Source organism: Sminthopsis crassicaudata, chromosome 2 (assembly GCF_048593235.1).
Source record: "Sminthopsis crassicaudata isolate SCR6 chromosome 2, ASM4859323v1, whole genome shotgun sequence".
Lineage (NCBI taxonomy): Eukaryota > Metazoa > Chordata > Mammalia > Dasyuromorphia > Dasyuridae > Sminthopsis > Sminthopsis crassicaudata.
In genome coordinates, this window is record NC_133618.1 from 439,012,492 (window position 1) to 439,038,331 (window position 25,840).

The 25,840-nt window shown below is 33.1% G+C and overlaps 1 protein-coding gene across 6 annotated transcripts in view; it reads left to right on the plus strand.

The window, feature by feature from the left end:
• ITCH (itchy E3 ubiquitin protein ligase) overlaps nucleotides 1–25,840 on the plus strand; it is a 157,313-nt gene that overhangs the window by 104,468 nt on the left and 27,005 nt on the right. For all 6 annotated transcript variants that reach the window (XM_074292443.1, XM_074292444.1, XM_074292442.1 and 3 more), the window contains 9 exons: nucleotides 11,333–11,417; nucleotides 15,139–15,267; nucleotides 15,897–15,969; nucleotides 17,456–17,527; nucleotides 19,126–19,214; nucleotides 21,410–21,569; nucleotides 22,238–22,371; nucleotides 22,697–22,837; nucleotides 24,184–24,304. In XM_074292443.1, the coding sequence (XP_074148544.1) occupies nucleotides 11,333–11,417; nucleotides 15,139–15,267; nucleotides 15,897–15,969; nucleotides 17,456–17,527; nucleotides 19,126–19,214; nucleotides 21,410–21,569; nucleotides 22,238–22,371; nucleotides 22,697–22,837; nucleotides 24,184–24,304 (1,004 nt within the window). The remainder of the gene's footprint in view (nucleotides 1–11,332; nucleotides 11,418–15,138; nucleotides 15,268–15,896; nucleotides 15,970–17,455; nucleotides 17,528–19,125; nucleotides 19,215–21,409; nucleotides 21,570–22,237; nucleotides 22,372–22,696; nucleotides 22,838–24,183; nucleotides 24,305–25,840) is intronic.

Below are 25,840 nucleotides of genomic sequence, written 5' to 3' on the forward strand. Positions count from 1 at the left end.
TAACCAAAATTTTCTATTTTGTGATTAATAATGATCTTTAGTTCTCCTTTGGTCACAAATTCCTTCCTCCTCCACAATTCTGAGAAGTAAACTATCCTGTGTTCCTCTAATTTATTTAAGATCTTGTTCTTTATGCCTAAATCAGGGACCCATTTTGATTTTATCTTGCTATATGGTATTAAGTGTGGGTACATGCCTAGTTTCTGCCATACTAATTTCCAGTTTCCCAGCAGTTTTTGTCAAATAATGACTTCTTATCCAAAATTTGGGATCTTTGAGTTTGTCAAACACTAGAATGCTATAGTTATTCACTATTTTGTCCTGTGAATCTAACCTGTTCCACTGATCAACTAGTCTCTTTCTTAGCCAATACCAAATAGTTTTGGTGACTGCTTTAAAACTTTATTTTCAAAACATATGCATGAATAATTTTCAACATTGATCCTTGTATAGCCTTGTGTTTCAGATTTTCTCCTCCTTTCCTCCACTCCCTCCTCTAGATGCTAAGCAATCCAATATATGTTAAATCCAGTATGTGTGAACATATTTATATAATTCTCTTGCTGCACAAGAAAAATCAGATCAAAAAGAAAAGGAGTAAGAAAATAAAATGGAACAACAACAGAAGAGTGAAAATGCTATATTGTCATTCACATTCATTCACACAGTCCTCTCTCTGGGTGTAGATGGCTCTCTATCACAAGATCATTGGAATTAATTAATCAATGATGGGCAGAATGAGCTACACCCAGAGAAGGAACACTGGGAAATGAGTGAAAACTGTTTTCATTTTTGTTTTTCTTCCGAGGTTATTTTTATCTTCTGAATCAAATTCTTCCTATGCAACAAGAAATTTGGTTCTGCACACATATATTGTAACTAGGATATACAATAACAAATTTAATATGTATGGGAATGCCTGCCATCGGGGGGGGGGGGGGATGGAAGGAGGGGAAAATTCGGAACAGAAGGGAGTGCAAGGGATAACGTTGTAAAAAAAATTACCTATGCATATGTACTGTCAAAAAATGTTATAATTATAAAATTAACCAAAAAAAAAAAGAAAGAAACAAGATCATTGGAACTGGCCTCAATCATCTCCTTGTTGGAACGAGTTATGAAAAACGCCTATTTTCAAGAGACTGTTAAGAGAATCATCATCCTTTCAGTCCCTCAAGCTCTAAACTTAAGTGTCATCTTTGCTTCCCTCATTCTCTTACTCTCCATATCCAGTCAATACTCCATTCTTGTCTCCCTTTATTATAGCTCTCCTACATGTTGTCCCCTTCTCACCTCTGACACTACTCTAGTTTAGGCCCTCACTCTGTCATACCTGGATTATGTCAATAAACTTTTAGTCTTTGTGAAATCTCTCCTCAATTAAAGCTACCTCTAGCCAGTTGTCAAATACATTTTCTTAAACCTTGATCATGTCATCCCTTAATCTTCACCATTTAGTAGATTCTAGTGGTTCCCTATTACTTCCAGGATCATGTAAAATCCTCTCTTTGGAATTCATATCTTTCAAAACCTGATCTCTTCCTGCATTTCTTGTTCCTGGTCCCACTTCTCCATACTGTGCAATTTGCTGCTTCTCATATGTTCTTCTCATATGACCATCCATCTCTTGACTCGGACCATTTTCACTGGCTGTCCCTCATTCCTAGAATTCTTCCTCCTCATATCCTACTTTTGGTTTCCTTGGCTTTCTTCAATCTATAGGGAAGTCCAACCTCTATAAAAAGCCATTCCAGTGCATCTTAGTGCCTTTCTTCTGAGATTATTTCCAGTTTATCCTGTATATTTTTTATTTGTTTTATTTGTATGTAGTTGTTTGCATTTGTATTACCTGTGAGAATGTGAGTTCTTTGGGAATGGTGATTTTTTTTTTTTTTTTTTGATTGGGAGGCTTTCTTTATATCTTTTTTATATCATTTTTTCTTTTTCCCATACTTTTGTTTGTTTTCTCAATAGTATTTTATTTTTTCAATTACAGGTAAAGATAATTTTTAACATTTATTTTGTAAGGTATTGAGGTCCATATTTTTTCTTCCTTCCTCCTGTACCCTCTTCCCTCCCCAAGAGAGGAAGCAGTTTAATATAGGTAATATATGTACATTGATATTTCCATATTAGTCATGATATGAGAAATACTTTTTTTTCCCCCCCCTCTTAAACTGAGGCAATTGGAGTTAAGTGACTTGCCCAGAGTCACACAGCTGGGAAGTGTTAAGTGTCTGAGATCAGATTTGAACTCAGGTCCTCCTGTCTTCAGGGGTGGTAATCTATTCACTTCGCCCTAGCTGTCCCTATTAGTCATGATATAAAAGAAAAATCAGAACAAAAGGGAAAAACCACAAGAAAAAAGCAAACAAGGAAAAAAGAGGTGAAAATACTTTAACCCACATTCAGTCTCCATAGCTTGCATCTTCTATCCTAAGTCTCTTGGGAATGTACTATGTTGCTGAGAAGAGTAAAGTATATCAGATCATCACATAATCTTGTTACTGTGTACAAAGTTCTCTTGGTTCTACTCACTTCACTCAGCATCGGTTCATATAAGTATTTCCACGCTTTTCTGAAATTGGCCTGCTCACCATTTCTTATAGAACAATAATATTCCATTATATTCATATATCATAACTTATTCCGCCATTCTCCAATTGATAGATATCTATTCAATTTTCAATTCCTTGCCACCACAAAAAGAGCTGCTACAAACATTTTTGTACATGTGAATCCTTTTCCTTCTTTTATGATCTTGGCATACAGATCAAGACTGCTAGCCCTTTTGGGCATAGTTCCAAATTGCTCTCCAGAATGCCTGGATCAGTTTACAACACCAACATTGTATTAATTTTTTTGGTTTTCCTATGTCCCCTCTAGTATCTATCATTATCTTTTTTGGTCATCTTAGCCAGCCAGTCATAGATGTAAGGCTGTACTTCAGTGTTGTCTTAATTTGCATTTCTCTAATCAATAATGATTTTAAGCATGTTTTCATATGACTAGAAATAGCTTTAAATTCTTCATTTTAAAATTCTTTTCATATCCTTTGGTCACTTCTCGGTTGGGAAAAGACTTGTATTCTTATGAATTTGACTTAGTTCTCTATGTATTTTAGAAATGAGGTCTTTATCACTGACTGTATAAATGGTTCCCTAGCTTACTGCTTCCTTCATACTCTTGGCTACTTTGGTTTTGTGTCTGCAATCTTTTTAATTTAATGTAATCAAAATTATCCAGTTTCCATTTCATGATGTTTTAAATTTCTTGTTGGGTCATAGATTCCTTCCTTCTCCCTAAATCAGACAGGTCTAAATCTGACTTTCCTTTGCTCTCTCTCCTAATTTGCTTATAGTGTTACTATGTCTAAATCATCAACCAATTTCCACTTTATCTTGGTATATGGTGTGAGATTTTGGACTATGCCTTATTTCTCAAAAACTAGTATCCAATTTTTCCCAGCCAATTTTGTCAAATAATGGGTTCTTATCCTAGAAGGTGGAGTCTTGAGGTTTATTAAACAGTAGATTATTATAGTTACTGACTATTGTGACTCATGTACCTAATCTTCCACTGTTCCACCACATACTCTTGCCATTATCAAATGATTTTGATGACTTTATAATACAGTTTTAGGTCTGCTGTGCCTAGACCACCTTCTTTTCATTTTTGTTTCATTAATTCCCTTCAAATTCTTGACCTTTTATTCTCCAGATCAATTTTTAAATTATTTTTTCAAATCTACAAAATAATTTTTGGCAATTTGGTATGCATTGAACAAGTTGATTAATTTAAATAGAATTATCATTTTTGTTGTATTAGCTCAGCCTATCCACGCACATTTGATATTTTTTTCAGTTGTTTAAATCTGACTTAATTTGTGAGAAGTTGCTGACTTGATCTTAAGGCCTTCTAGCAATAAGTGTTTAAAATCTGTATGATTGATGTAAAGGATTTTCAAAGATAAATTATGACTGTTGGTGTGGAATTTAGACCCTAACATATGTCAGAAGCAACTACTGTATGATTGGTTTCATGATGTGCTGTGGCCAAAAAAAATTAACAATGATTATTTTTTTGATGAACTTCTGTGCGTTTAGTTGGTCTTTATAGAATAAACAAAATATAAATTGATCCCATATACTAATGGTTCCTAACACTTTTGTTCCTCTGCCTTTTTTTTTTTTTTTTTTTTTTTTTTTTTTTTCTGAGGCTGGGGTTAAGTGACTTGCCCATAGTCATACAGCTAGGAAGTGTTAAATGTCTGAGACCACATTTGAACTTGGCTCCTCCTGAATTCAGGGCTGATGCTCTATCCACTGCTCTACCTAGCTGCCCCCCTCTGCTTACAGAACAATAATATTCCATAAAATTCATATAACACAATTTATTCAGCCATTCTCCAATTCATGGAATCCATTCAGTTTCTAGTTTCTTGCCACTTCAGAAAGGGCTGCCACATTTTTGCACATACATGTCCCTTTCCCTCCTTTAAGATCTCTTTGGGATAAAAGCTCAGTAGTAACACTGCTGAATCAAAGGATATGCAGTTTGATAACTTTTTTAGCATAGTTCGAAATCGCTCTCCAGAAATGGCTGGATATATTCACAATTCCACCAACAATGTATCAGTGTCCCAGTTTTCCCACATCCCCTCCAATATTATGAATTTAATTATTGTAATGTTGACCTTTTTTATTTGAACAAAAGTTTACAACATTTGGCTCAGCACCAGTCAAAAACAGTCTTAAATTTAGTTGTGCATTGAGTTATGTTTGTACTTTCTTTAAAGTATGAATAAAGTGAAAATGTTTACTCGTACAGATGAGTGGCAGGAATTAGTAGAATTGTAAGCTCTCTTGCAGAAAGTTGGAATTGAATTTAAAATTTTTAGCCATCTAATCAATACATAAAAAATTCTTAGTTAATGATGTAAGATAATATACTGCTGTATAACAAGTGAGGTGTATTAAGAGAATTAAGTATACTTAAATTTCAATTACATATTTTGCTTTGTTTTTAGTAATATTTATAATATATACATGTTAACTTTTTGTTTTAAAAACTAGTGCCATATTCAGAGGTGACTTTCATTTCTTCTACTATTTGTGCTCCAACTATACTTTCAGAGACACTACTAAATGAATGAATAATTTTACCAATCACTTGATCTGACAGATTATGGTCAGATAGAATTATAAATACACAAGTAGTGGTTACATTTAAATTGCAAAATAGGTTCAGTAGTATAATGAGAAGCAATAGAAGATTTGTTTATGCTGAACATTTGTGAGGGATAGTCTCTGGTGGCTTCAATATGGTTTGTAATTCACATGACTAACAATCATGGTTTTCAAACAGCCTGACTCTTGTGCTATATTACAAGAACTTGGACATTTGTTGACATTTTGATCATATGATTATGCATATGATAAGATACAATTAACAAAAGGGAATAAAGGACCTACTCTGGTATAGTATACAATATTCAAATGAGAATACATTCATGGGTTTGACCAATAATTGGTAATTCTGTTTACCATCACTGTAGTTTGGAAACAGTTTGATAATAGGCAGGCACATATTTTCTGAGTTTGATGTAAATTGTTGTAAGAATCCTAAAGTCAATATGCACATGATCAGGACAATTTTGAATTGTTGGAAAAAGAGACCTATAATTCTCTAAACATCCATATAGTGTTCTCATAGAGGAAAGCTATATAACATAATTGAACAATTATTTACTGCTTTAAGAAAAATCATTAAATAATTTTTATGTTCCCCCTTGGATTATCATCAAAAACTTCATAAGTAAAAGCTTTCTACACAAGCAATATAGAATCTATCAAATTTTCTACTCCACTGGTTTATTTTTTGAGAATATCAGGTTTTCAAAAAGTTATCAAACTGTGTATACCCTTTGACCCAGCAGTGCTACTACTGGGCTTATATCCCAAGGAAATACTAAGAAGGGAAAGGGACCTGTATGTGCCAAAATGTTCATGGCAGCCCTTTTTGTCGTGGCTAGAAACTGGAAAATGAATGGATGTCCATCAATTGGAGAATGGTTGGGTAAATTATGGTATATGAATGTTATGGAATATTATTGCTCTGTAAGAAATGACGAACAGAATAAATACAGAGAGGCTTGGAGAGACTTACATCAACTGATGCTGAGTCAAATGAGCAGAACTATGTATGGGAATGCCTGCCATCTAGGGGAGGGAGTGGAGGGGAGGAGGGGAAAAATTCAAACAGAAGGGAGTACAAGGGATAATGTTAAAAAAAATTACATATGTATATGTACTGTCAAAAAAAAGTTATAATTATAAAATTAATTTTTAAATTATTGGGAAAAAAAGTCCTCTAAGACCACCCCACCCCCAAAAAAAGAGAGAATATCAAGTTTTTACAAGTATTCCATGAGGCATCAGAATAGGTCTTACTTTATTGGAGACATCTAAAATAAGTTTTTCTTTTTAATCAAGAAATTAAAAGTGTTCCCTTGACTATATTTTAAAATTCTGATTTGAAAATAAATACTATTTGGAAAATTATGGAGAATGTGAAATTTTTTCTAATTTAAAAAACAAAACAAAACATGTATATTGGATCAAAACAAATTTCCACATTGGCAATATCCCAAAATAGTTGGTTTCATGCTACAGTCTGAGCTCTATCAGAAAGTAGGTAGCATATTCTCTCATTCATCTGCTTGAATTGTGGTTGGTCATTATATTGACAATACACTTCAGCATTTTGTCACATTTATATATCACAACTTGTTTGTTCGTTCCTATATAAACGTTTTCCTTAATTTCTCATTGTGTACTTCTTCAAAAAGAGTTCTAAATATTCTTGTATATCCATAAGAGTTTGTTTTGCTTACAATTAATTTCTTAAACTATTCTCTAATTCTCCCTTTCATATCCCTTTTCTTCTTTCTCTTTGATTTTCCTGTTAACTAAAACTGTGTGTGTGTATGTGTGTACACGTGTGTTTTCATTCGTGTGTTCCTTCCTTTGATCCATTCATGAGAAAGAGGTTCAAATTTCAGCCTTTCCCTTACCCCCCTTCTTACTTATATAAATGTGTACTTTGATAGATAATTTCCCCCCAAGTTTCATCTCCCTCTTCCCCTACCCAGTACATTCTTCTTTCTTTCTCTTTTCATAAATTATCAAGATGTAATAGAATTACTCCCAGGCTGTGTCTAATTGGAATCCCTCTGTGATCTTTGATCATGGCAGTGTACAGAAGGGATATATGTATAATCAGCCCATGTCATAAGTATTTTATTCTTGTTTATTGAAATGTACCTTTTTTGTTTCTTTTCGCTTGTGTCTGAACTTTGGTTTCTTTATAGCTTTAGCCCTTTCATCAATAACGCTTTCATTAAAGTTCCATTTTTCTCTCTAAAATAATACTTAGTTGTATTGGGTAAATTGTTCTTGATTTTAAACTCCTATTCTTTGCCTCCTGGATTAATGTATTCCAAGTTCCCTATTGCCTTATTATGTTGGCTGCTAAATCAGATGTAATGTGGTTGCTTGATACTTGAATTCTTTCTTTCTAGATGCTTATAGTATTTTTTTCTTGTGATATATTTCCAGTGTCCCAATTTGGGTGTGGGGCTACCCCAGTATGGAATTGGAACCTCCTTTTGTGCTGCATATAGGCTCTCAAGTGCTTTGCATCTTGGATGTTCTGTCCCTGTTTCATATATTGAAGAGAGATAATTTAAGAATTACTTGATTACCTGAAAGCCCATGATCAAAAAAAAGAACCTAGGTGTTATCTTTCAAGAATGTTAAAAGGAGGGGGTAGCTAGGTGGTGCAGTGGATAGAGCACCAGCCTTGAATTCAGGAGGATCCGAGTTCAAATGTGATTTCAGACATTTAACACTTCCTAGCTGTGTGACCCTGGGCAAGTCACTTAACCCCAGCCTCAGGGGGGCGAGGGGAGAAAGAATGTTATAAGGAAAACTCCTAATCAGAGGGTAAAATAGAAATTAAAAGAAATCCATCTCTTGAAAGAGATCCCAAAGTGAAAACTTCTAAAATGTATAGACAAATTTCAGAGCTTCCAGATCAAGGAGAACATATTGCAAGTAACCTGAAAAAAATTAAAATATCGTGGAGCCACAGTCAGAAACACACAAGATTTAACAGTTTCATGTTAAAGGAACAGAAAATTTGGAATATGATATTCTAGAAGGCAAAGGAGCTAGGATTACAATCCAAAAACTGTTACCTAGCAAAATTGAGTATAATTCTTTAGGAGCAAAAGTGAATATTTGATGAAAGAGCTTTCAAGGATTCCTGATGAAAATACCCCAGAACTCAATAGAAAATCTGAGAGTTTAACAAAATTGAAGAGAAGCATAAAAGGTAAATATGAAAGAAGAGAAATCAATGAAATTAAACTGTATAAATTCTTATATGGTAAGATAATAAATGTAGAAATGCAAATCCTTTATTTTGTCTATATATGGGGAATTTTCTTTTTTCTTTTTTTTTCAATGTTTTTTAATTTTTTTATTATTTTTTTTAATTTTATAATTATAAAATTTTTTGACAGTATATATGTATGAGTAATTTTTTTATAACATTATTATCCCTTGTGCTCATTTTTCCAAATTTTCCCCTCCCTCCCCTAGATGACAGGCAATCCCATACATTTTACATGTGTTACAGTATAACCTAGATACAGTATATGTGTGCAAATCTAATTTTCTTGTTGCACTTTGGGGAATTTTCTTTCTATCTCTTGCTATTGGGCTTTGTTATATATATGGAGAGAGAGAGAGAGAAATGCTGATGTTTGTATGAATTTATGTTATATTCTGCAACTTTGCTAAATCTGTTAATTATTTCAAGTAGGTTTTTGAATGATTCTCCAGGATTCATACAAATGGTCAAAGGATATAAACCGACAGTTTTCAAATGAAGAAATTAAAACCATTTCTAGTCATATGAAAAAATGCTCTAAATCACTTTTGATCAGAGAAATCTGAAGTACCTCTACATATCTCTCAGATTGACTAAGATGACAGAATGATAAATGTTAGAGGGGATGTGGAAAAACTGGGACACTAATTCATTGTTGGTGGAGTTGTGAACTGATCCACACATTTTGGAGAACAATATGGAACTATCCCCAAAGGTTTATCGAACAGTGCATACCCTTTGATCCAGCAGTGTTTCTACTGGGCTTATATCCAAAGAGATCTTAAAGGAGGGAAAGGGACTCACACTTGCAAAAATGGTTGTGGAAGCCCTTTTTATAGTAGCAAGGAATTGGAAGTTGAGTGGATGCCCATCAGCTGGAGAATGGCTGATTATGTTATGGTATAATATGGTATATTATTATTGTATAAGAAACAATCAGCAGGATGATTTTAGTGAGGCCTGGATTGACTTATGAAGTGATGCTAAGTGAAGTGAGAAGAACTAGGAAATCATTGTATACGGCATCAAAAAGATTATGTGATGATCAATTCTGATGGACATGACTCATTTCCAACAATGAAATGATTAATAATTCATGCAATAAATAATTAGCATAATTAATTATTATTGATTAATATCCTTGATTAATTAAGGAATACAATTCCAATCGACTTGTGATGTTAGAGCCATCTTCATCCAGGACTGTGGGAGACTGAATGTGGGTCACAACATAACATTTTCACCTTTTTTGTGAACTGAATTTTGTTTGCTCACTTTTTTCTTTCTTTCTTTTTTTTTTTCTGATTTTTCTTGTGTAGCATAATGATTTGTGAAAATATTTTATAGAAGAATTATACATGTCTAACATATTTGACATATATTGAATTACTTGCCATCTAGGGAACGGAGTGAAGGGAAGAGAGAAAATTTTGGAACACAAGGTTTTGCAAGGATAAATGTTGAAAACTATATTTGCCTATACTTTGAAAATAAAAAGCTATTATTGAAACAAAACAAAACAGTATACCATCATATCTGCAAAGAGTTCTCATTTTTTTCCCCTCCTTGGCTTTTCTAATTCTTTTAATTTCTTTTTTCTTATTGCTAAAACTAACATTTCTAGTATATTATGGAATAATGGTGGTGATATTGGACATCATTGTTTCACCCTTGATGATGCCAATTATGTTTGCTGGTGGTTTTAGATAAATGCTGCTTATCATTTTAAGGAAAAGTCTTTTTATTCCTATGCTCTCTAGTGTTTTTGTTTTGGTGGGGTTTTTTGTTGTTGTTGTTGTTATTGTTGTGCTGAAACTATTGGGGTTAATTGACTTGCCCAGGGTCACAAGCTAGGAAATGTTAAGTGTCTGAAGTCAGATTTGAATTCAGGGCTGGTGCTCTAATCACTACACACACACACACACACACACCCCTAGCTGCCCCTCTCTCTAGTGTTTTTAATAGGAATGGGTGCTATATTTTGTGAAAAGCTTTTTCTGCCTCTGTTGAGATTATATGATTTTTGTTATTGATATGGCCAATTATGGTAGTAATTTTCCTGATTGATAATTAACCAGCCCTCATTCTTGGTATAAATCTTATTTGGTCACTGTTATCTTGCTGATAAATTGTAATCTCTTTGCTAATTTTTAAAAATTTTATTAAAACTTTTATTAGACTTATTGTGAACATAATTGAATTAGTATGCTTAATTTTCTTAAAAGTTTGTTGGTTTGTTTACAAATGTCATCCTGCATAGTGAACATAGACTTGAAATCAGAAGCTCTGAGGTCAAATTCCATCTCTGGTACTTAGTACTCTTAATTATTAATGTAATTTACAACATTCATACTTTTTCTAATGATGCATTAACTTGAGTGGCATTATAGTATTAGAATAAAGAACATCATTCCTGGAGTCATAGAATGTGGATTCAAATTCCACTTTAATGTTCATTACTTGGATGAAAGATATTGATGAGTATTTTAATGATGTTGATGTATAGGTTTTTCAGTTACTTTATGTCTTCCTAATTTACATTTCTATATTATTAATAATTTGTTTTGAATATGATGAATTTAGTAGATGCATATGCAAAGATATATCATTATGGCACAGTGCAATAAGATACTGAGGACATTAATTTTTAGATAAGTCGTGTTTTGTAATACTAATATCCAGAAAAATAAATTTAAATGATAATTATATCTCAGTTTTAGAAATAAAATACATTTATGAACATGTTTGTGGTGCAAAAAATTGATAAATTAATACAGTGGACTAAATAAATTCTAAAACCTTTTTTGCATGTGATTTTAGGGGGAAATATAAGGTTGTACTAAAATACTTTCTGTTTTGTTTTCTTTTGTTTTAGAGAAGAGAACAGATAACAATGGCAGAGTGTATTTTGTCAATCACAACACACGTATTACACAGTGGGAAGATCCCAGAAGTCAGGGGTAAGACCTTTGAATTATTGATTCATTTTTTAATTTATTTGGCTCAATTGGATAAAGATTTAAATTCTTTCTCTGTAAGAATTTTGAGGATCTGCTAAAACATAAGCCATAAAGGGCATGAAGAAGAAATAAATATTCATTAAAAGTCTGCTTAGTCAGGCACTGTCCTAAATGATTTATAGATAGTACCTTATTTGGTCCTCAAAACATCTCGGGAGAGGATAGAAGCTATTGTTATCATCCCCATTTTATGATTGAGGAAATTGAGAAAAACAGATTATTATATGTCTTCCACAACCCCCTTCTTTCCCCTCCCTCCTTCCTCCCTCCACGCCTTCTCCCCCCCTGGCCCCATACACTCATTTCCCATAGTTCTCTCTGTGGGTGTAGCTGGTTCTTTTCATCATGAACAATTGCAACTGGTTTGAATCATTTCATTGTTGAAGAGAGCCACGTCCATCAGAATTGATCATTATAGAGTATTGTTGTTGAAATGTTTAATGATTTCCTGGTTCTGCTCATTTCACTCAGCATCAGTTCATGTAAGTCTCACCAGGCCTCTCTGAAATCATCCTGCTGGTCATTTCTTACAGAACAATAATATTCCATAACATTCATATATTATAACTTATTCAGCCATTCTCCAACTGGTGATCATCCACTCAGTTTCCAGTTTCTTGCCACTATAAAGATGGCTGCCACAAACATTTTTGCACATATGGGTTCCTTTCCCTCCTTTAAGATCTCTTTGGGATATAAGCCCAGTAGTAACACTTCTGGGTCAAAGGGTATGCAGTTTGATAACTTTTTGAGCATAGTTCCAAACTGCTCTCCAGAATGGGTGTATCTGTTCCACCAATAATCTGTTCCATTGTTGGTCGCTCCACCAACAATGTATCAGTGTCCCAGTTTTCCCACATCCCCTCCAACATTCGTCATTATCTTTTCTTGTCATCCTAGCCAATCTGAGAGGTGTGTAAGTGGTATCTCAGAGTTGTTTTAATTTTCATATGACTGATCAGTAGTGATTTGGAGCACTTTTTCATATGACTAGAAATAGTTTCAATTTCTTTATCTGAAAATTGTCTGTTCATATCCTTTGACCATTTATCAATTGGAGAATGGCTTGATGTTTTAGAAATGTGAGTCAATTCTCTATATATTTTGGAAATGAGGTCTTTATCAGAAACTTTGGCAGTTATTTAATCTTGAACAATCTTTTTAAAAAATTTTTTTTAATTTTGAACTTACTCTGAAAAAGAACTTTTCCACATACATGGTAGAACACAAAAAAAGAGGATTATATTTAAATTTTATTTCTCCATTTCATACTCCTTTGTTACTTTTTAAAAAGTACATAAATATAATAATAGAAGTATAATTAGATACTTTATGAGTTTCCTTCCACATGTTTATTAAACTGAAATGTCTCAGTTTATTGTGATGCATGAATGAGGCAGGGAGTGGCAGTGGAAAGGAAATTGAGGTTTACAAATCAGATGAATCTCTTGAATTTAGAAATTGGAAATGCAGATGGCTAGGACAGTTTATTACCAAAGCAACAAAGGAGACTCAATGCCTGTGATTTCATCTTTACAACACCTCTCAACTGTACCATACCCATCTCTGTTCTGACTTTGCTATCCTCATCCTTTGACATTTGGACTATGGCAGAAGCCTACTGATGGATCTGCCTGCCTCAATTGTCTGTTCACACAAATCCATCCATGAAGATGTGAACATGTCACTTCACTACTCAGTAAATTCTAGTGATTCCCTATCGCCTTCAAAATCAGCTACTGAATTCTCTGCTTCACTATGCAAAGGTTTTTATAACTTGGGCTCCCTCCTACCTTTCTAATCTTATATGTTACTCCCTGCTATGTATGTATTCTGTGACCCAGATGACACTGGCCTCCTGGTTGTTCACATGCAAGATGCTCATCTCTTTTGCCTCCAGGCTTTTTCTCTGGCTGTCACTCATTCTTGGAATGCTTGGAATGCTTTCCTGTCTCTGATCTCCTTGGCTTTCTTTAAAAACCAAGTAAAATTCCATCTTCCACAAAAATCCTTCCTAAACTCTTATCTAATTTTGTGCTTTCACTCTTGATTTTCTCCAATTTGTCCTGTACATGCTCTGTTTGCATGTTGTCACTTGCATTAGGTATTGAACACCTTGAAAGCAGAACTGTTTTTTGCCTCCTCTTGTATCCTCAGGGCTTACTACACAGTGCCTATAATATTGTAGATGCTTAATAATTGATTGATTGCTGTCCTCATGTTCATCATTAATCTAGTAAGCACTTGGGAACAGAATCAGGAGAACATGTGATGATTAACTATGATGACTTAACTCTTCTCAGCATTACAATCTGAAAATTTCCAATAGACTTGGGAAGGAAAATGCTATCTTCATAAAAAGAGAGAACTATGGAAATGGAATAAGGATTAAAGTACATTATTTTCACCTTTTAAAAAAATTTTTGCTTTTTCTTTCTCCTGATTTTTCCCTTTTGTTCTGATTTTTCTTCACATCATAAGAAATATGAAAACATGTTTTAAAATGATTGTACATGCATAAACAATATCATATTGTTTTCTGTTTTGGGAGAGAAAGAGGTAAGGGAAAGAAGAGAGAAAAAATTTGGAATTCAAAATCTTATAAGAATGAATGTTGGAAACTACCTTTACATGTAATTTATATATCTTGTTTATACATAGTTGTTTACATGTTGATTCTCCTCCTCTTCCCCCCCCCCATTATAATTGTTAGCACCTTGACAGTAGGAATTTTTCATTTTCTTTGTATATCCCTGTCATTTAACACAGTTTTTTGTGTATAATAGGTGCTTAATAAATGCTTGTTGATGATTAATTTAATATTAGAATTGTGTCTCTAGTAAGAGTACTCAATTTGCATTGACATATCCTTCCTTACTCTTTAACCCAGGCTCACTAATCTAAAGAGAATGTTTGATAAAATAGATGTCTAAGGCTGAATGATATATGAGAGGAACTGCGGATATTTAGCTTGGTGAATAAAAGATTTCAAGGGAAAAGGGGAGGGAAATATGTTAAGTGAAATAGAAATCATTGGAATAGCTTTATTTTGCTTGACTCTGGAGGACAGAAATTTTGAAAAAGTTACAGAAAGGCAAATTTCAGCACCAAAAGTGGAAAAATTTCCTCCTAGTCAAAAGGAACTAGAATGCCTTCTATCCTTATCACTGGAAATCTTCAAGGAAAAGTTGGATGACTTCTTATTTGTGATGTGTTAGAGGATTTTCCTATTTCAGATAGAATTGGATTAGATAATAGAAGATTCTAGTTAGGAGTAAGATCTCTGCAGAGCAACAGAGAGAATTGTATTAGCCCATGTAAAAACCACTCCTGTGACAATGACAGCATTAGCAAAATGCTCTTTCTTATATCTAAAATTAAAACAATAAACATGACTAGAAAGTGTTAAATAATTCCTTACTCATTATATACTATACTTGAACAAGTCCAAATGCTCAAATTTATTGGATACCTTGTTTATTGGTATTAACCAGAAGAGTTTTCAATATAACATAAATGATGCCAGTCACAAGAATATTTCAATTTAAGGCAGCATTCTAGAAGGTTTTTCTTCACATTTGTCCTTGTTTCTGTTTGCTGCTCTTGGCAATCCATATGTATTAATTCTGTATAACTGGTTTTGTATTTTCATGTTTTTCAGTCAATTAAATGAAAAACCCTTACCAGAAGGCTGGGAAATGAGATTTACAGTGGATGGGGTTCCATACTTTGTGGATCATAATAGGAGAACAACAACATATATAGATCCCCGAACTGGAAAATCTGCTCTGTAAGCATTCTAAAATTTGCAAATGAACATTAAGCTCTTTGAATTACATGCTGCAGTATAAAAAAGTTTTATTCTATTAAGTTTTTGTCTCACAACTCTTGAATGGGAATTTTTTTTAGGGAAACTACTTTCCAGCATTTATGTTTCTACTAGATATTTAGTATTTTTATCTACTTTTACAGGATACTGTGTCATTTAGTCTTTACCTATTGGCCACCATCTGACAAACAAAGCACTGAATATTACTCTTTAGAAATCTCTCTCATGTCACTACTAGTGAGCAGTTGAATCCAAATTCTCTGATTTCTACTCTTTTCCATTCTCTTGATTTTTTTTAACTTATTCATTGTTGTCTACCTTTTGTATGCCAAAAAGTATTCATGTTTTTGGGATATAACTAAGCTTTGGGAATGGAGTCACAAAGCTCTTACTGAGAAGGATGGATTAGAGGTGGAATTGAATTTCATATAGGATATTATTTTGTGGGTTTCTTAGTCTGACATGTTTGATTGAACACTATATACTTGTTATTTTTTGGAACTTCAAAATGTTTTCTTTCAATTGTGTCAGAATAAACAGGTATACTAAAGGAGAGCTATGTTCTCAATTCTTTTTCTTTCTGTTCTCAGAGATAATGGACCCCAAATAGCCTATGTTAGGGATTTCAAGGCAAAAGTTCACTATTTCCGTTTCTGGTGTCAGGTCAGTATTATAAATTGTTTTTTTGTAGTTGTTTTTAAACTATATATAATTAGGCAGTTACATAATAATTACATAGGAAGATGGGGGAAAAGTGTTTGGTTGGATCTTTTCCCTTCCTCTTAATTTATGGAGGTAACTTCATCCCAGTTTGATATTCTTTTTCATCCTTTTTTTAAAAAGCAATATGGTATCCAAGATAAGATATGAGTAAATGACATAAGCATCATTTCACATTATCAGATCAACCTTTTGAAAATTAATTCCCCTAAATCTTAAGAACATCAGAAACAGTTTTCACCATCATTATTAGCATTTTAAGGCCTACAAAATATATTTTTAATCTAGTCCTTTTCCTATTTGCCATTATTTGTTTAGAGCCAAGTATCCCCCCCCCCCCCCCCGGCTGGGGTTAAGTGACTTGCCCAGGGTCACACAGCTAGGAAGTGTTAAGTGTCTGAGACCAGATTTAGTGCCAAGTATTGATTCACATGCCAATGATTGTCAGTAGTCTAAAGAAATCTAGTACCAGAACTGAATGTGCTATTCTCTTCTAATCAATTACAAATTTAACTTGCCCACAGTATCAGCCTATTAGTAGGTATTTATAGAACTCGGATAATATATTTTTGCTTAATGTTGTTGGGTGCAAAAGAAATCTGAGAAAAAAAGAAATCTTCATGAGGATGGGAATGATATCTTCCTACATATGTGTACAGTATTTCCTCATGTAATTATAGATATCTTTTACTAAAGAATTTGGCCTGATTAGGTTTGGGGAGAATGCATGATTTCATACATTCACAGAAGAGTCTAAAGTCATTTAAGGATGATGATAAAGAACATTTGTTTACACCTTTGATCCAAAATTGGCAGTTGATTATTAATAGTTTTCCAAAGGTGGTTAGCTTGTAATTGGTTGTCAAGATGATAATGTTGTTTACTTTTAATGATTTTGTAGGCCCATTTTTTACGTAGTTAAGTAGATCAGTTATTTTATATTTAAACTTAATTTCTTTACTAAAATGATTGACTTAAATGAATTAGTATTAAGAGGTTTGTTTAAAACAAGATGAAGTTAATAGTTTACATTTTACAATGATAACCACTATTTTAAATTAGTAATTATCAATTACATTCTTATGACTGAGGAGAATTAACCAAATAAAAAGTAACTGTTAGGAATATAAATTATCTGAAATAGCATTTAAAACATAAAATTTGTCAAATCATCTGTAACTTTTTAAGTTTTACTTATCTTTCTTATACATGTACTTTAATTCTCATTGATTTTTTTTTTTTTTTTTTTTTTTTTTTTGAGGCAATTGTGGTTAAAAGAATTCCCCAGGGTCACACAGCTAGGAAGTGGCATTGATATTATTAAATAACAAACTTGGATGTAAAAAAGATAAAAATAAATTCAGATTCATACAGTAAATTTACATTGTTCAATAATTGACTTTGTTTATTTGAATCACTTATATTTCAGCAATTGGCTATGCCACAACACATCAAGATTACAGTGACAAGAAAAACTTTGTTTGAAGATTCATTTCAGCAGGTATTACAATGCATTGCCAAATGCCTGGAGAACTGGATTCATGCATGGAGAACAGCTCCTTCCTTCTCTCAAAATTTCAACCCTGCAGTTGTATCAGGATCATTGGATTTGTCGTTGAAGGGACCTTTATGAAGGCAGCTCCTTTTTGTAAATCTGCCAAGTTGGTAGATTTATCTAGGGCCTTCCAAGGAGCAGGAGATTTTCTTTAAATCTAGTGAACTCTTCAGGCACAGCCACATTCTATTTTTCCCTACCTCTGTTTTCAGTTTAAATTTAATTTGGATAATCAGCCTCTGTTGATCAATTAATTTGTAATTATATTCTTGGAAACTTTGATGATTAGTAGACACAACAGAGGGTAAAAGGAAAATAATAATCTGGGTATATGTATTTTTGTTTTTATTTATTTATCTATCACCTATTTATTTGTTTGTTGCTGAGGCAATTGGGGTTAAGTGACTTGCCCAGGGTCACACAGCTAGGATGTTTTAAGTGTTTGAAGCCAGATTTGAACTCAGGTCCTCATGACTTCAGGGCTGATGCTCAATCCATTGCTCCATCCAGCTGCCCTGGTATATGTATTTTTAGAAACTTTTAGGATGGAACTAGTAATTATTGTCAGGTTATCATTAAAGATGCAAAGGTGACAGGTTTAGCATAAAAAATTAACATCAGAACTCTTTGGTAGCAGTTTAAATGATGACCTGAACAAACAAGGTTTTATTTTGTTACTATATATTCTGTCTGCCTACTGAAAGAAACTATGAGAAAAGTATATTTGTGAATTTTTTTTAAAGATAATAGTTATTTTAGTGGGGAATACTTGGACTTAATTCTGTTTTTCATGCCTCATAATTCTCAACCTTCTCTGATTGACCCTTCTGTAAAAGTTATTATTTCATCTTAAATTCATAGCTTTTTTGATTTTAACACATACGTTTCTTATTTGACTTTGATGTGGATCTATATATATTTGTGTATTTATATATGAAATTCTTTTCTTCTTCCTGGATCTGGGAATAGTTTATTTGTTTTTTTTTTGTTTGTTTGTTTTTTGTTTTTTAATATATTCTGATTCTAAGATTCCTGGTTGTAGTACTTCATAAGCTGTAGCTATATATTAACTTATAATCTCAATTCATGATATACTATTTTCTAAGAGAAAATGAGATTTGATTTACATTTAAGAATTTTTAGTGCTATACAAACCAAATTTGAAGTGAGTAGTAGTAGTAACCCACATATTATAGGGTGAAAAAACTAAAGCACAAAAGTTGACATTGTGCCTATTGTGATATAATTATAATGATTGAAGAATAATTGATCCTAGAGAAGACATATATTATTAGGGGTGTTTTTGCAATTCTGATATAGTTCTAATGAAAGAAAGTATCTATATACTAAGGCTTTGGCCCCACGTATATAAAATCATTTAGTTTCAGGGATCTAGTCTGTGGCTGTGGAACTGATTATCTTTCACTGCTTGTCTATCCTTAAAGTCAGTAGGATTTAGAAAAAAGACATATCTCTTAAATAATAATGAGTTTCACGTAATGCTTTAAAAAGCTTTTAAATAACAAATTATTCCTTTTTCCTAGATAATGAGTTTCAATCCCCAGGATCTCCGAAGACGTTTGTGGGTAATTTTCCCAGGAGAAGAAGGTTTAGATTATGGAGGTGTGGCAAGGTAGTGCTAATCTCATTATTTAGAATTTCGTTTTTGTCCTACAGTATATTTTTCATGTTAGGATTTCCTTCCATCTTTAATTTGGGAAGTTTCTTGTATTTGCTGCCTTTTTTTACATTATTAATGTCTGATCAAAAGTGTGTAGGAAGTTTTAGATTAAAAACTACTTGATTCATTCTAAACTCAACCAAAAACTGCTTTCTTGATAATACTATTGCTCTCTTGTTAAGTCATATGCCCTTTTCTCCAAAAGTCCCTATCCTCTTTAGCCTCTTCTGCACCTCTTGTGCCATTGCCCTTTCCTGGTTGATTTCCTACCTCTCTTTGGAGGTTAGGTGGCACCACAGTGCACAGAACATTAAGTCTAGGACCAGGAATGCCTGAGGTCAAGCTATTCAGATCCTTATTAGCTATGTGACCCTGGGCAAGTCATTTAACTTGTTTACTTCACTTTCTTCAACTATCAGTGGGATAATAGCAGCAATTATTTTCTTTTTGGCATGTCATATTTGTAATGTCCAGACTAGCTCTCTGGAGGATTTTGGTATCAGCCTGAGTCCTTGATCTTAGAAGAGGAGTGAAGAGGTAGGACTCACATGGATGGTCAAACATGGAGTCAGTTTATTCCATATTCTCTTAGCCTAATGTACCCTGATACCCTTACATAACTATAGAACACTGTTCATGCACTATGTACTGTGCATGTGGGGCCACATAAACAACTTGCTATTGTGTGCAGTTGTTTCCTTGCCACTTGGTGTAACTGCTTTAATTATAACACAGGTTGTTACCACCTTCTGACTTCTCAGAAAGGCTGAGAAGCTTTAGGGGAGATGGAGAGCAGAAGCACACACTGAGAATAGGGTTCCTTTTATTGGACTAAAGGGAAAGGGTCTTCTGTCTTGCACAGGGTTCTCCACTATCTGTGGCCCTCTAAACATACTCACCTGTCCAAAATAGTATTCGTTGTCTTCTCTCCCAAACCTCCCTCTCCAGAATTTCTTCTCTCTCTGTGAAGGGTACTAGTGTTTTCTAATTTACTCAGATATTCAGCCTCAAAATTATTCTTGATTCTTCACTTTTCTTTCCTTTTTTAATCATTTGCTAAATTTTGTTAATTCTGCCTCTATATCATCTCTTACATCCATCCACTTTTTTCTGTTCTCATGGACATCACCTAATGTAGACCCTCATCACTTCTCACCCAATTGTTGCAGTAGCTTTCTCAATGGTATTCCTACTTCCAGTCTCTTAAATTGCAGGCTTGACTCTTTTGCTTATCTGCTTAAGGATCTCTAGTCACTCTTTCTTGTTACTTAGATAAAATGCAAACCTCTCAGCATGGCATTGAAAGTTCTGTAAATTCTGGCCTTTCTAGACTTATTTTTACACTTCTATTCCTCATATAAACTATTTTCTGAACAAACTGCATTTGCATTTGAGTTTTTATATTAACCATATAAATACTTTTCTGAGTTAGTAAAGTCAGACTTAGATTTAGAGAAACTTGAGCATAAGAATTTGTTAATTACCAGAAGTCTTGCTGAGAATTGACGGATGAGTTAAGGCTAGTCAGATTCATATGCCTGTCATTAAACCATTATTGTTCATCAAGCATTTATCAAGTGTCTTCTGTGAGCATTATTATTGGGTGTTTCAGAGATATAGTAATAAATAAAATGTAGGTTCCTTCCTTCATATGTTAACAGAGATGCACAAGGAGATGGTAATAATACAAAGTACAACATAATAATTACATAAGGAAAGAGATACAACCAAAATATGAAAGTACAGAGGAAAAAGTGATCACAGAGAGTACTATTAGGGTCACAGAAGAAGTGGTGATTGAGTAGAGAGAAAATAACTTGGTAGAGGAAAAGGGAGAATTTTTATTACAACCATATTGAGTGGCATAAAGTAAGATTAGACAGATCACACTTCAACCATGAGTAGATTTAACTATTTTTAGAGACATAAATTTGCAGTAATAAACTGGGAAAACCTTGGTGCTATGTCTGTACGTACACACTTATGTATATATAAATAATTGAAATCACATAGGAAAACTTTAAAGTCAACATGGAGGAGTGAATAGAATACTTAACACCACCTAAGCAGTTTGTTATAGAACTATATTTTGATTTGTAAGTGATCCATTTTCAAGGTTTTTACCATAAGTTTTCTTTTAATTTCAGAGAATGGTTCTTTCTTTTGTCACATGAAGTGTTGAACCCAATGTATTGCCTGTTTGAATATGCAGGGAAGGATAACTACTGCTTGCAGATAAACCCAGCTTCTTATATCAATCCAGATCATCTAAAATATTTCCGTTTTATTGGCAGGTTTATTGCCATGGTAAGTGCAAGTTGACAGCATAGCATATCTACAGAACATGTTTTTTAACTTTCTTATTTGAACATTTCCCAGAAAACAATAAAATTATTATCACATACTCCTAATAGAAAACTTGAGAACAGATTTGTTCTCAAAATTTTATAGTTATTCACAAAATCTTTGAATTGGAAGGGACACCTAAATTTATATATTCAAACTCTAAGATAGCTCATGGACTCACTTTGCAATTCTACCATCCTCAAAAAATGATTTTTTTACTCTCTGCTTGAAAACTGCCAATCACAGGGCACTAGAGCCTGGTGGTGTGGTTAAAATCGAGGAATGAAGTCAGAAGACTGGTTTTGACCCCCAATTGGGACATTTACTACTTATATGACTAGGGCAAATTATTCAACTTCTCTGAACCTAATTTGTAAATTAAAAATAATGACAACTACATACTTCACAGGATTGGTATCACCAGTTATTATTATAACAATCCACTTCACTATTGGACAGCTCTCCTTGTTAAGTTTTTCTCTGAGTTAGCTTCCTTATATTTTGACAATTGTAATTCATGAAGTCACTGGTTTATGTAATATTATTATGGTTTCACTTAACATTTTGAATGCTAAATTAATATTTTAAGAATTCCATGAATTAAATCTTTGCTTTTTCTTATTCTTCAGGCATTGTTCCATGGAAAATTCATAGATACAGGTTTTTCTTTGCCATTCTATAAACGTATCTTAAACAAACCAGTTGGACTCAAGGACTTAGAATCTATTGATCCAGAATTTTACAATTCTCTCATCTGGGTTAAGTAAGTTTCTTACTTTGTGAAATTGCATTCCAGGTGCCTTAATTGTTCATTTCCTAATTCCTACCTAAATCATTAAAGGAGTGAGCTTTCTTTACACGAAACTTTCTTTCTTTTTTTACACTTTACAATAAATTTGACAGAAATGTGACTTAGAATCTGTAGATTTGGACAAGAATATAATTATTTTTTAATTTTTGTGTTTTATATCTTTATTTGATTTAATTACCATTCATCATCAGTAGTTAGAAATGTATTTACTCTAAAACATTAATTGAGTCTCAGGGAAAAAATAATGGATTTTTATATTGTACTTATTTTTTACCAGAGAAAACAATATTGAAGAATGTGGTTTAGAGATGTACTTTTCAGTTGATAAGGAAATTCTTGGTGAAATTAAGAGTCATGAATTGAAACCCAATGGCAGTAATATTCTGGTAACAGAAGAAAATAAAGAAGAATACATTAGGTAAGAAAAAATGTACTCTTTATATTCTTCTTCTTCTCCTGGTTTCTTTCTTAGGGCTTCAGCAAGTTAACTAAAAAATGAATACACAGTCTTTGGGGAAATTTTAATTCAGTAATCTTGACTTAACCAGATTACCACAGCTTATCAAAGTTGGTCTTGGGAAAGATTTTTAACATGTCTGCTCCATCTTAGACTTAGACCTAAATCTGACATATTCAGAACTATCAAAATTTTAATTTAGGGTAGACTTTGACATTTTGAAGTCTTTTAATTATTAAAACTCAAGAGCTTTTGGTTTGATTTTTTAATGAGGGCTTTCATATTAACCACAAATAGATTTAATTTTTTAAAATTAAATTTATTTTTCAATCAGTAGGCATTTATTTTCTCTCTTAAAATTTTATTTATTCAGTTATTCAATTATTTATTTTCCTGAGGCTGAGGTTAAGTGACTTGCCCAGGGTCACACAGCTAGGAAGTCTTAAGTGTCTGAGGCCAAATTTGAACCCGGGTCCTCCTGAATTCAAGGCTGGTGCTCTATCCACTGTGCCACCTAGCTGCCCTAGCTTTGAGTATTCTTAACAGCAACCAACCACAATTCAGAGGATACATAATGAATGAACCATGCCACTTCTCTCTGACTGAGAAGTGATTGACTCATTAGCTATAGCTATATAATAATAATATAATACAATCATTTGTTTTGTTTGACCACATATTTGTTAGAAGGATTAATTTTATTTTTTCATTTGAGGGCAGGGAAAGGTAGGAGTAAGAGAAAGTATGTTTTTATTAATTGAAAAACAAGTTAGTTTAAAAAATGGTCATTTTTTTCTCTTTCTTTTAAAGAAAAAAGATATTGGGGCAGCTATGTGGCGCAGTGGTTAGAGCACCAGCCTTGAATTCAGAAAGACCTTAGTTCAAATGTGACCTTAGACACTTAACACTTCTAGCTATGTGACCCTGGGCAAGTCACTTAACCCCAAATGCCTCAGCAAAAAAAAAAAAAGGGGGGGGGGAGAAAAAAGATATCCTACAATCTTCCTATAAAAATTAATGCTCTATTATTTTAGAAGTAGATGCCTCTGATTTCCTTTTGACTTAATCTTTTGAGATGAAATTATGTTGATTCTACTTGAATCTTGCTAAATAATAGGTTTCACTGCTTATTACTTAAAGATTCTGAAAATTTTCTAATAATCAAAATCCAACTTATTGAACTATACTTTGCCTCTTCTTTTCTCTTCCCTTTAGTGCTTTGTCTCTAAATAGTCTTGTCCTTTAAAAGTATATGGGTGAATGTCACTAGGCATTTCATTCACAATACTTTGTTTCTTTTTTTTCAGAATGGTAGCTGAATGGAGATTATCTCGGGGTGTTGAAGAGCAGACACAAGCTTTCTTTGAAGGGTTCAATGAAATTCTTCCCCAGCAGTACTTGCAATACTTTGATGCTAAGGAACTAGAGGTAAAAAGTATCTTTTTTATTATTATTATTACATATAAAGAATTATAGATCCTAGTAAGTACTTAAGAAAGCCAACAATTCAAATTTGTAAATAATTTCTCTAAAATTGGACAACCTGAATCCTGGTTTGCTTATCTCAAAATAGATTTTTGTTCTCTTTGCTTTTCAAAGTTGTTACGAGGATCAACTTGAGACAATGTATATGAAACTCTCTTGTAAAATAAATGCCATATATAGATAAATTCTTTCTGATTTCCGTAAGATGTCTTTAAAATATTAGTACAGTATTTTTAAAATTTTAAAAGCTTAAAATTTCCAAGATACTTTAAAGTTTTTGAGACACTTTAAAATTTGGGATTTGCAAAATGCTTGATACATGTATGATTTTCTGACTAATTGAGTGACTTGCCACCCCTTGGGTTGGCTATAATTAATATCTGTGTTATCTTATTTCCCAATCATGTTGCCCTTTCAGACATAAAAAAATGACAGAATTTGAGAGATGGAAGGGACCTATATTCCAGTATATAGTGAAAGCAATTCCAATCATAATATCGCTGACAATTAGTAATATAAGCTCTGTTTGAACATTTCCAAGGAGGGAGACATACATCTCCTCTCCAGGTAGTCTATTTCATTTTGCATAAATCTAATTGTTAGGACATTTCCCTCAAAATCTAATCTAAACTTGAGTTTTTGTGAATTCCCCCAATTGCTCTTCATTTTGCCTTTGAGGGCCAAACACAGTTAAATCTCACCCATCTTCATATGACATTCTTTCAGATCCTTGAGCTACTATGTCCACCTTCATTGTTCTCTACTCCAGGTTAAACATCCCTCGTTCATTTTAACATTTCATTTTAACATGGACTTACTATCCTGGTTACCTTCCTCTTTTCTCCACCTTAAATTATGACCTAATGGAACAGAATTTCCAATGAAGATTTACAAGGACAGAGTATAGAGTGACTTCCACCCTAGTTCTAGGGATTATGCCTATTTTAATGCTTCCCCAAATTTTGTGTCTTCTGCAAACTATATCTTTTCTTTTATCCAAGTGTTAGAAAAAAATTTGTTAATTGCACAGATCCCTGAAGTAATCTATTGGATATTTTCTGCCATAGTAAGATCATACTGTAAATAGTTCTCTCTAAGTTGCCATTAATCTACTTCTGAACACAGTTGATTGGTTATTCCCCATTGTCTTCGTACAAACAGAATGAAATGTACAGGTAAACTATATCTAAAGCATTCCCTTCATCTCCGTTTGATGACACTACCAATAAAATGAGACAAAAAAATAAAGTGAGTTGCACATATCCTGTTCTTGTGGTAGTTCTTTGTGATCCACCCTTTCCCTTTTTAGAGGTTTATCTGCCATATCTTACTGATCCATTTTAGAGTCTTTCCAGGAATCAGCATTCATTACTGGATAGTATATAGATTGTTCTCCTCCCCTTTTTTGTATAAATTGAGACATTTACATTTTTTATCTCTATATACCTTTCCCATTTTCTATGACATCTCATGTATCAC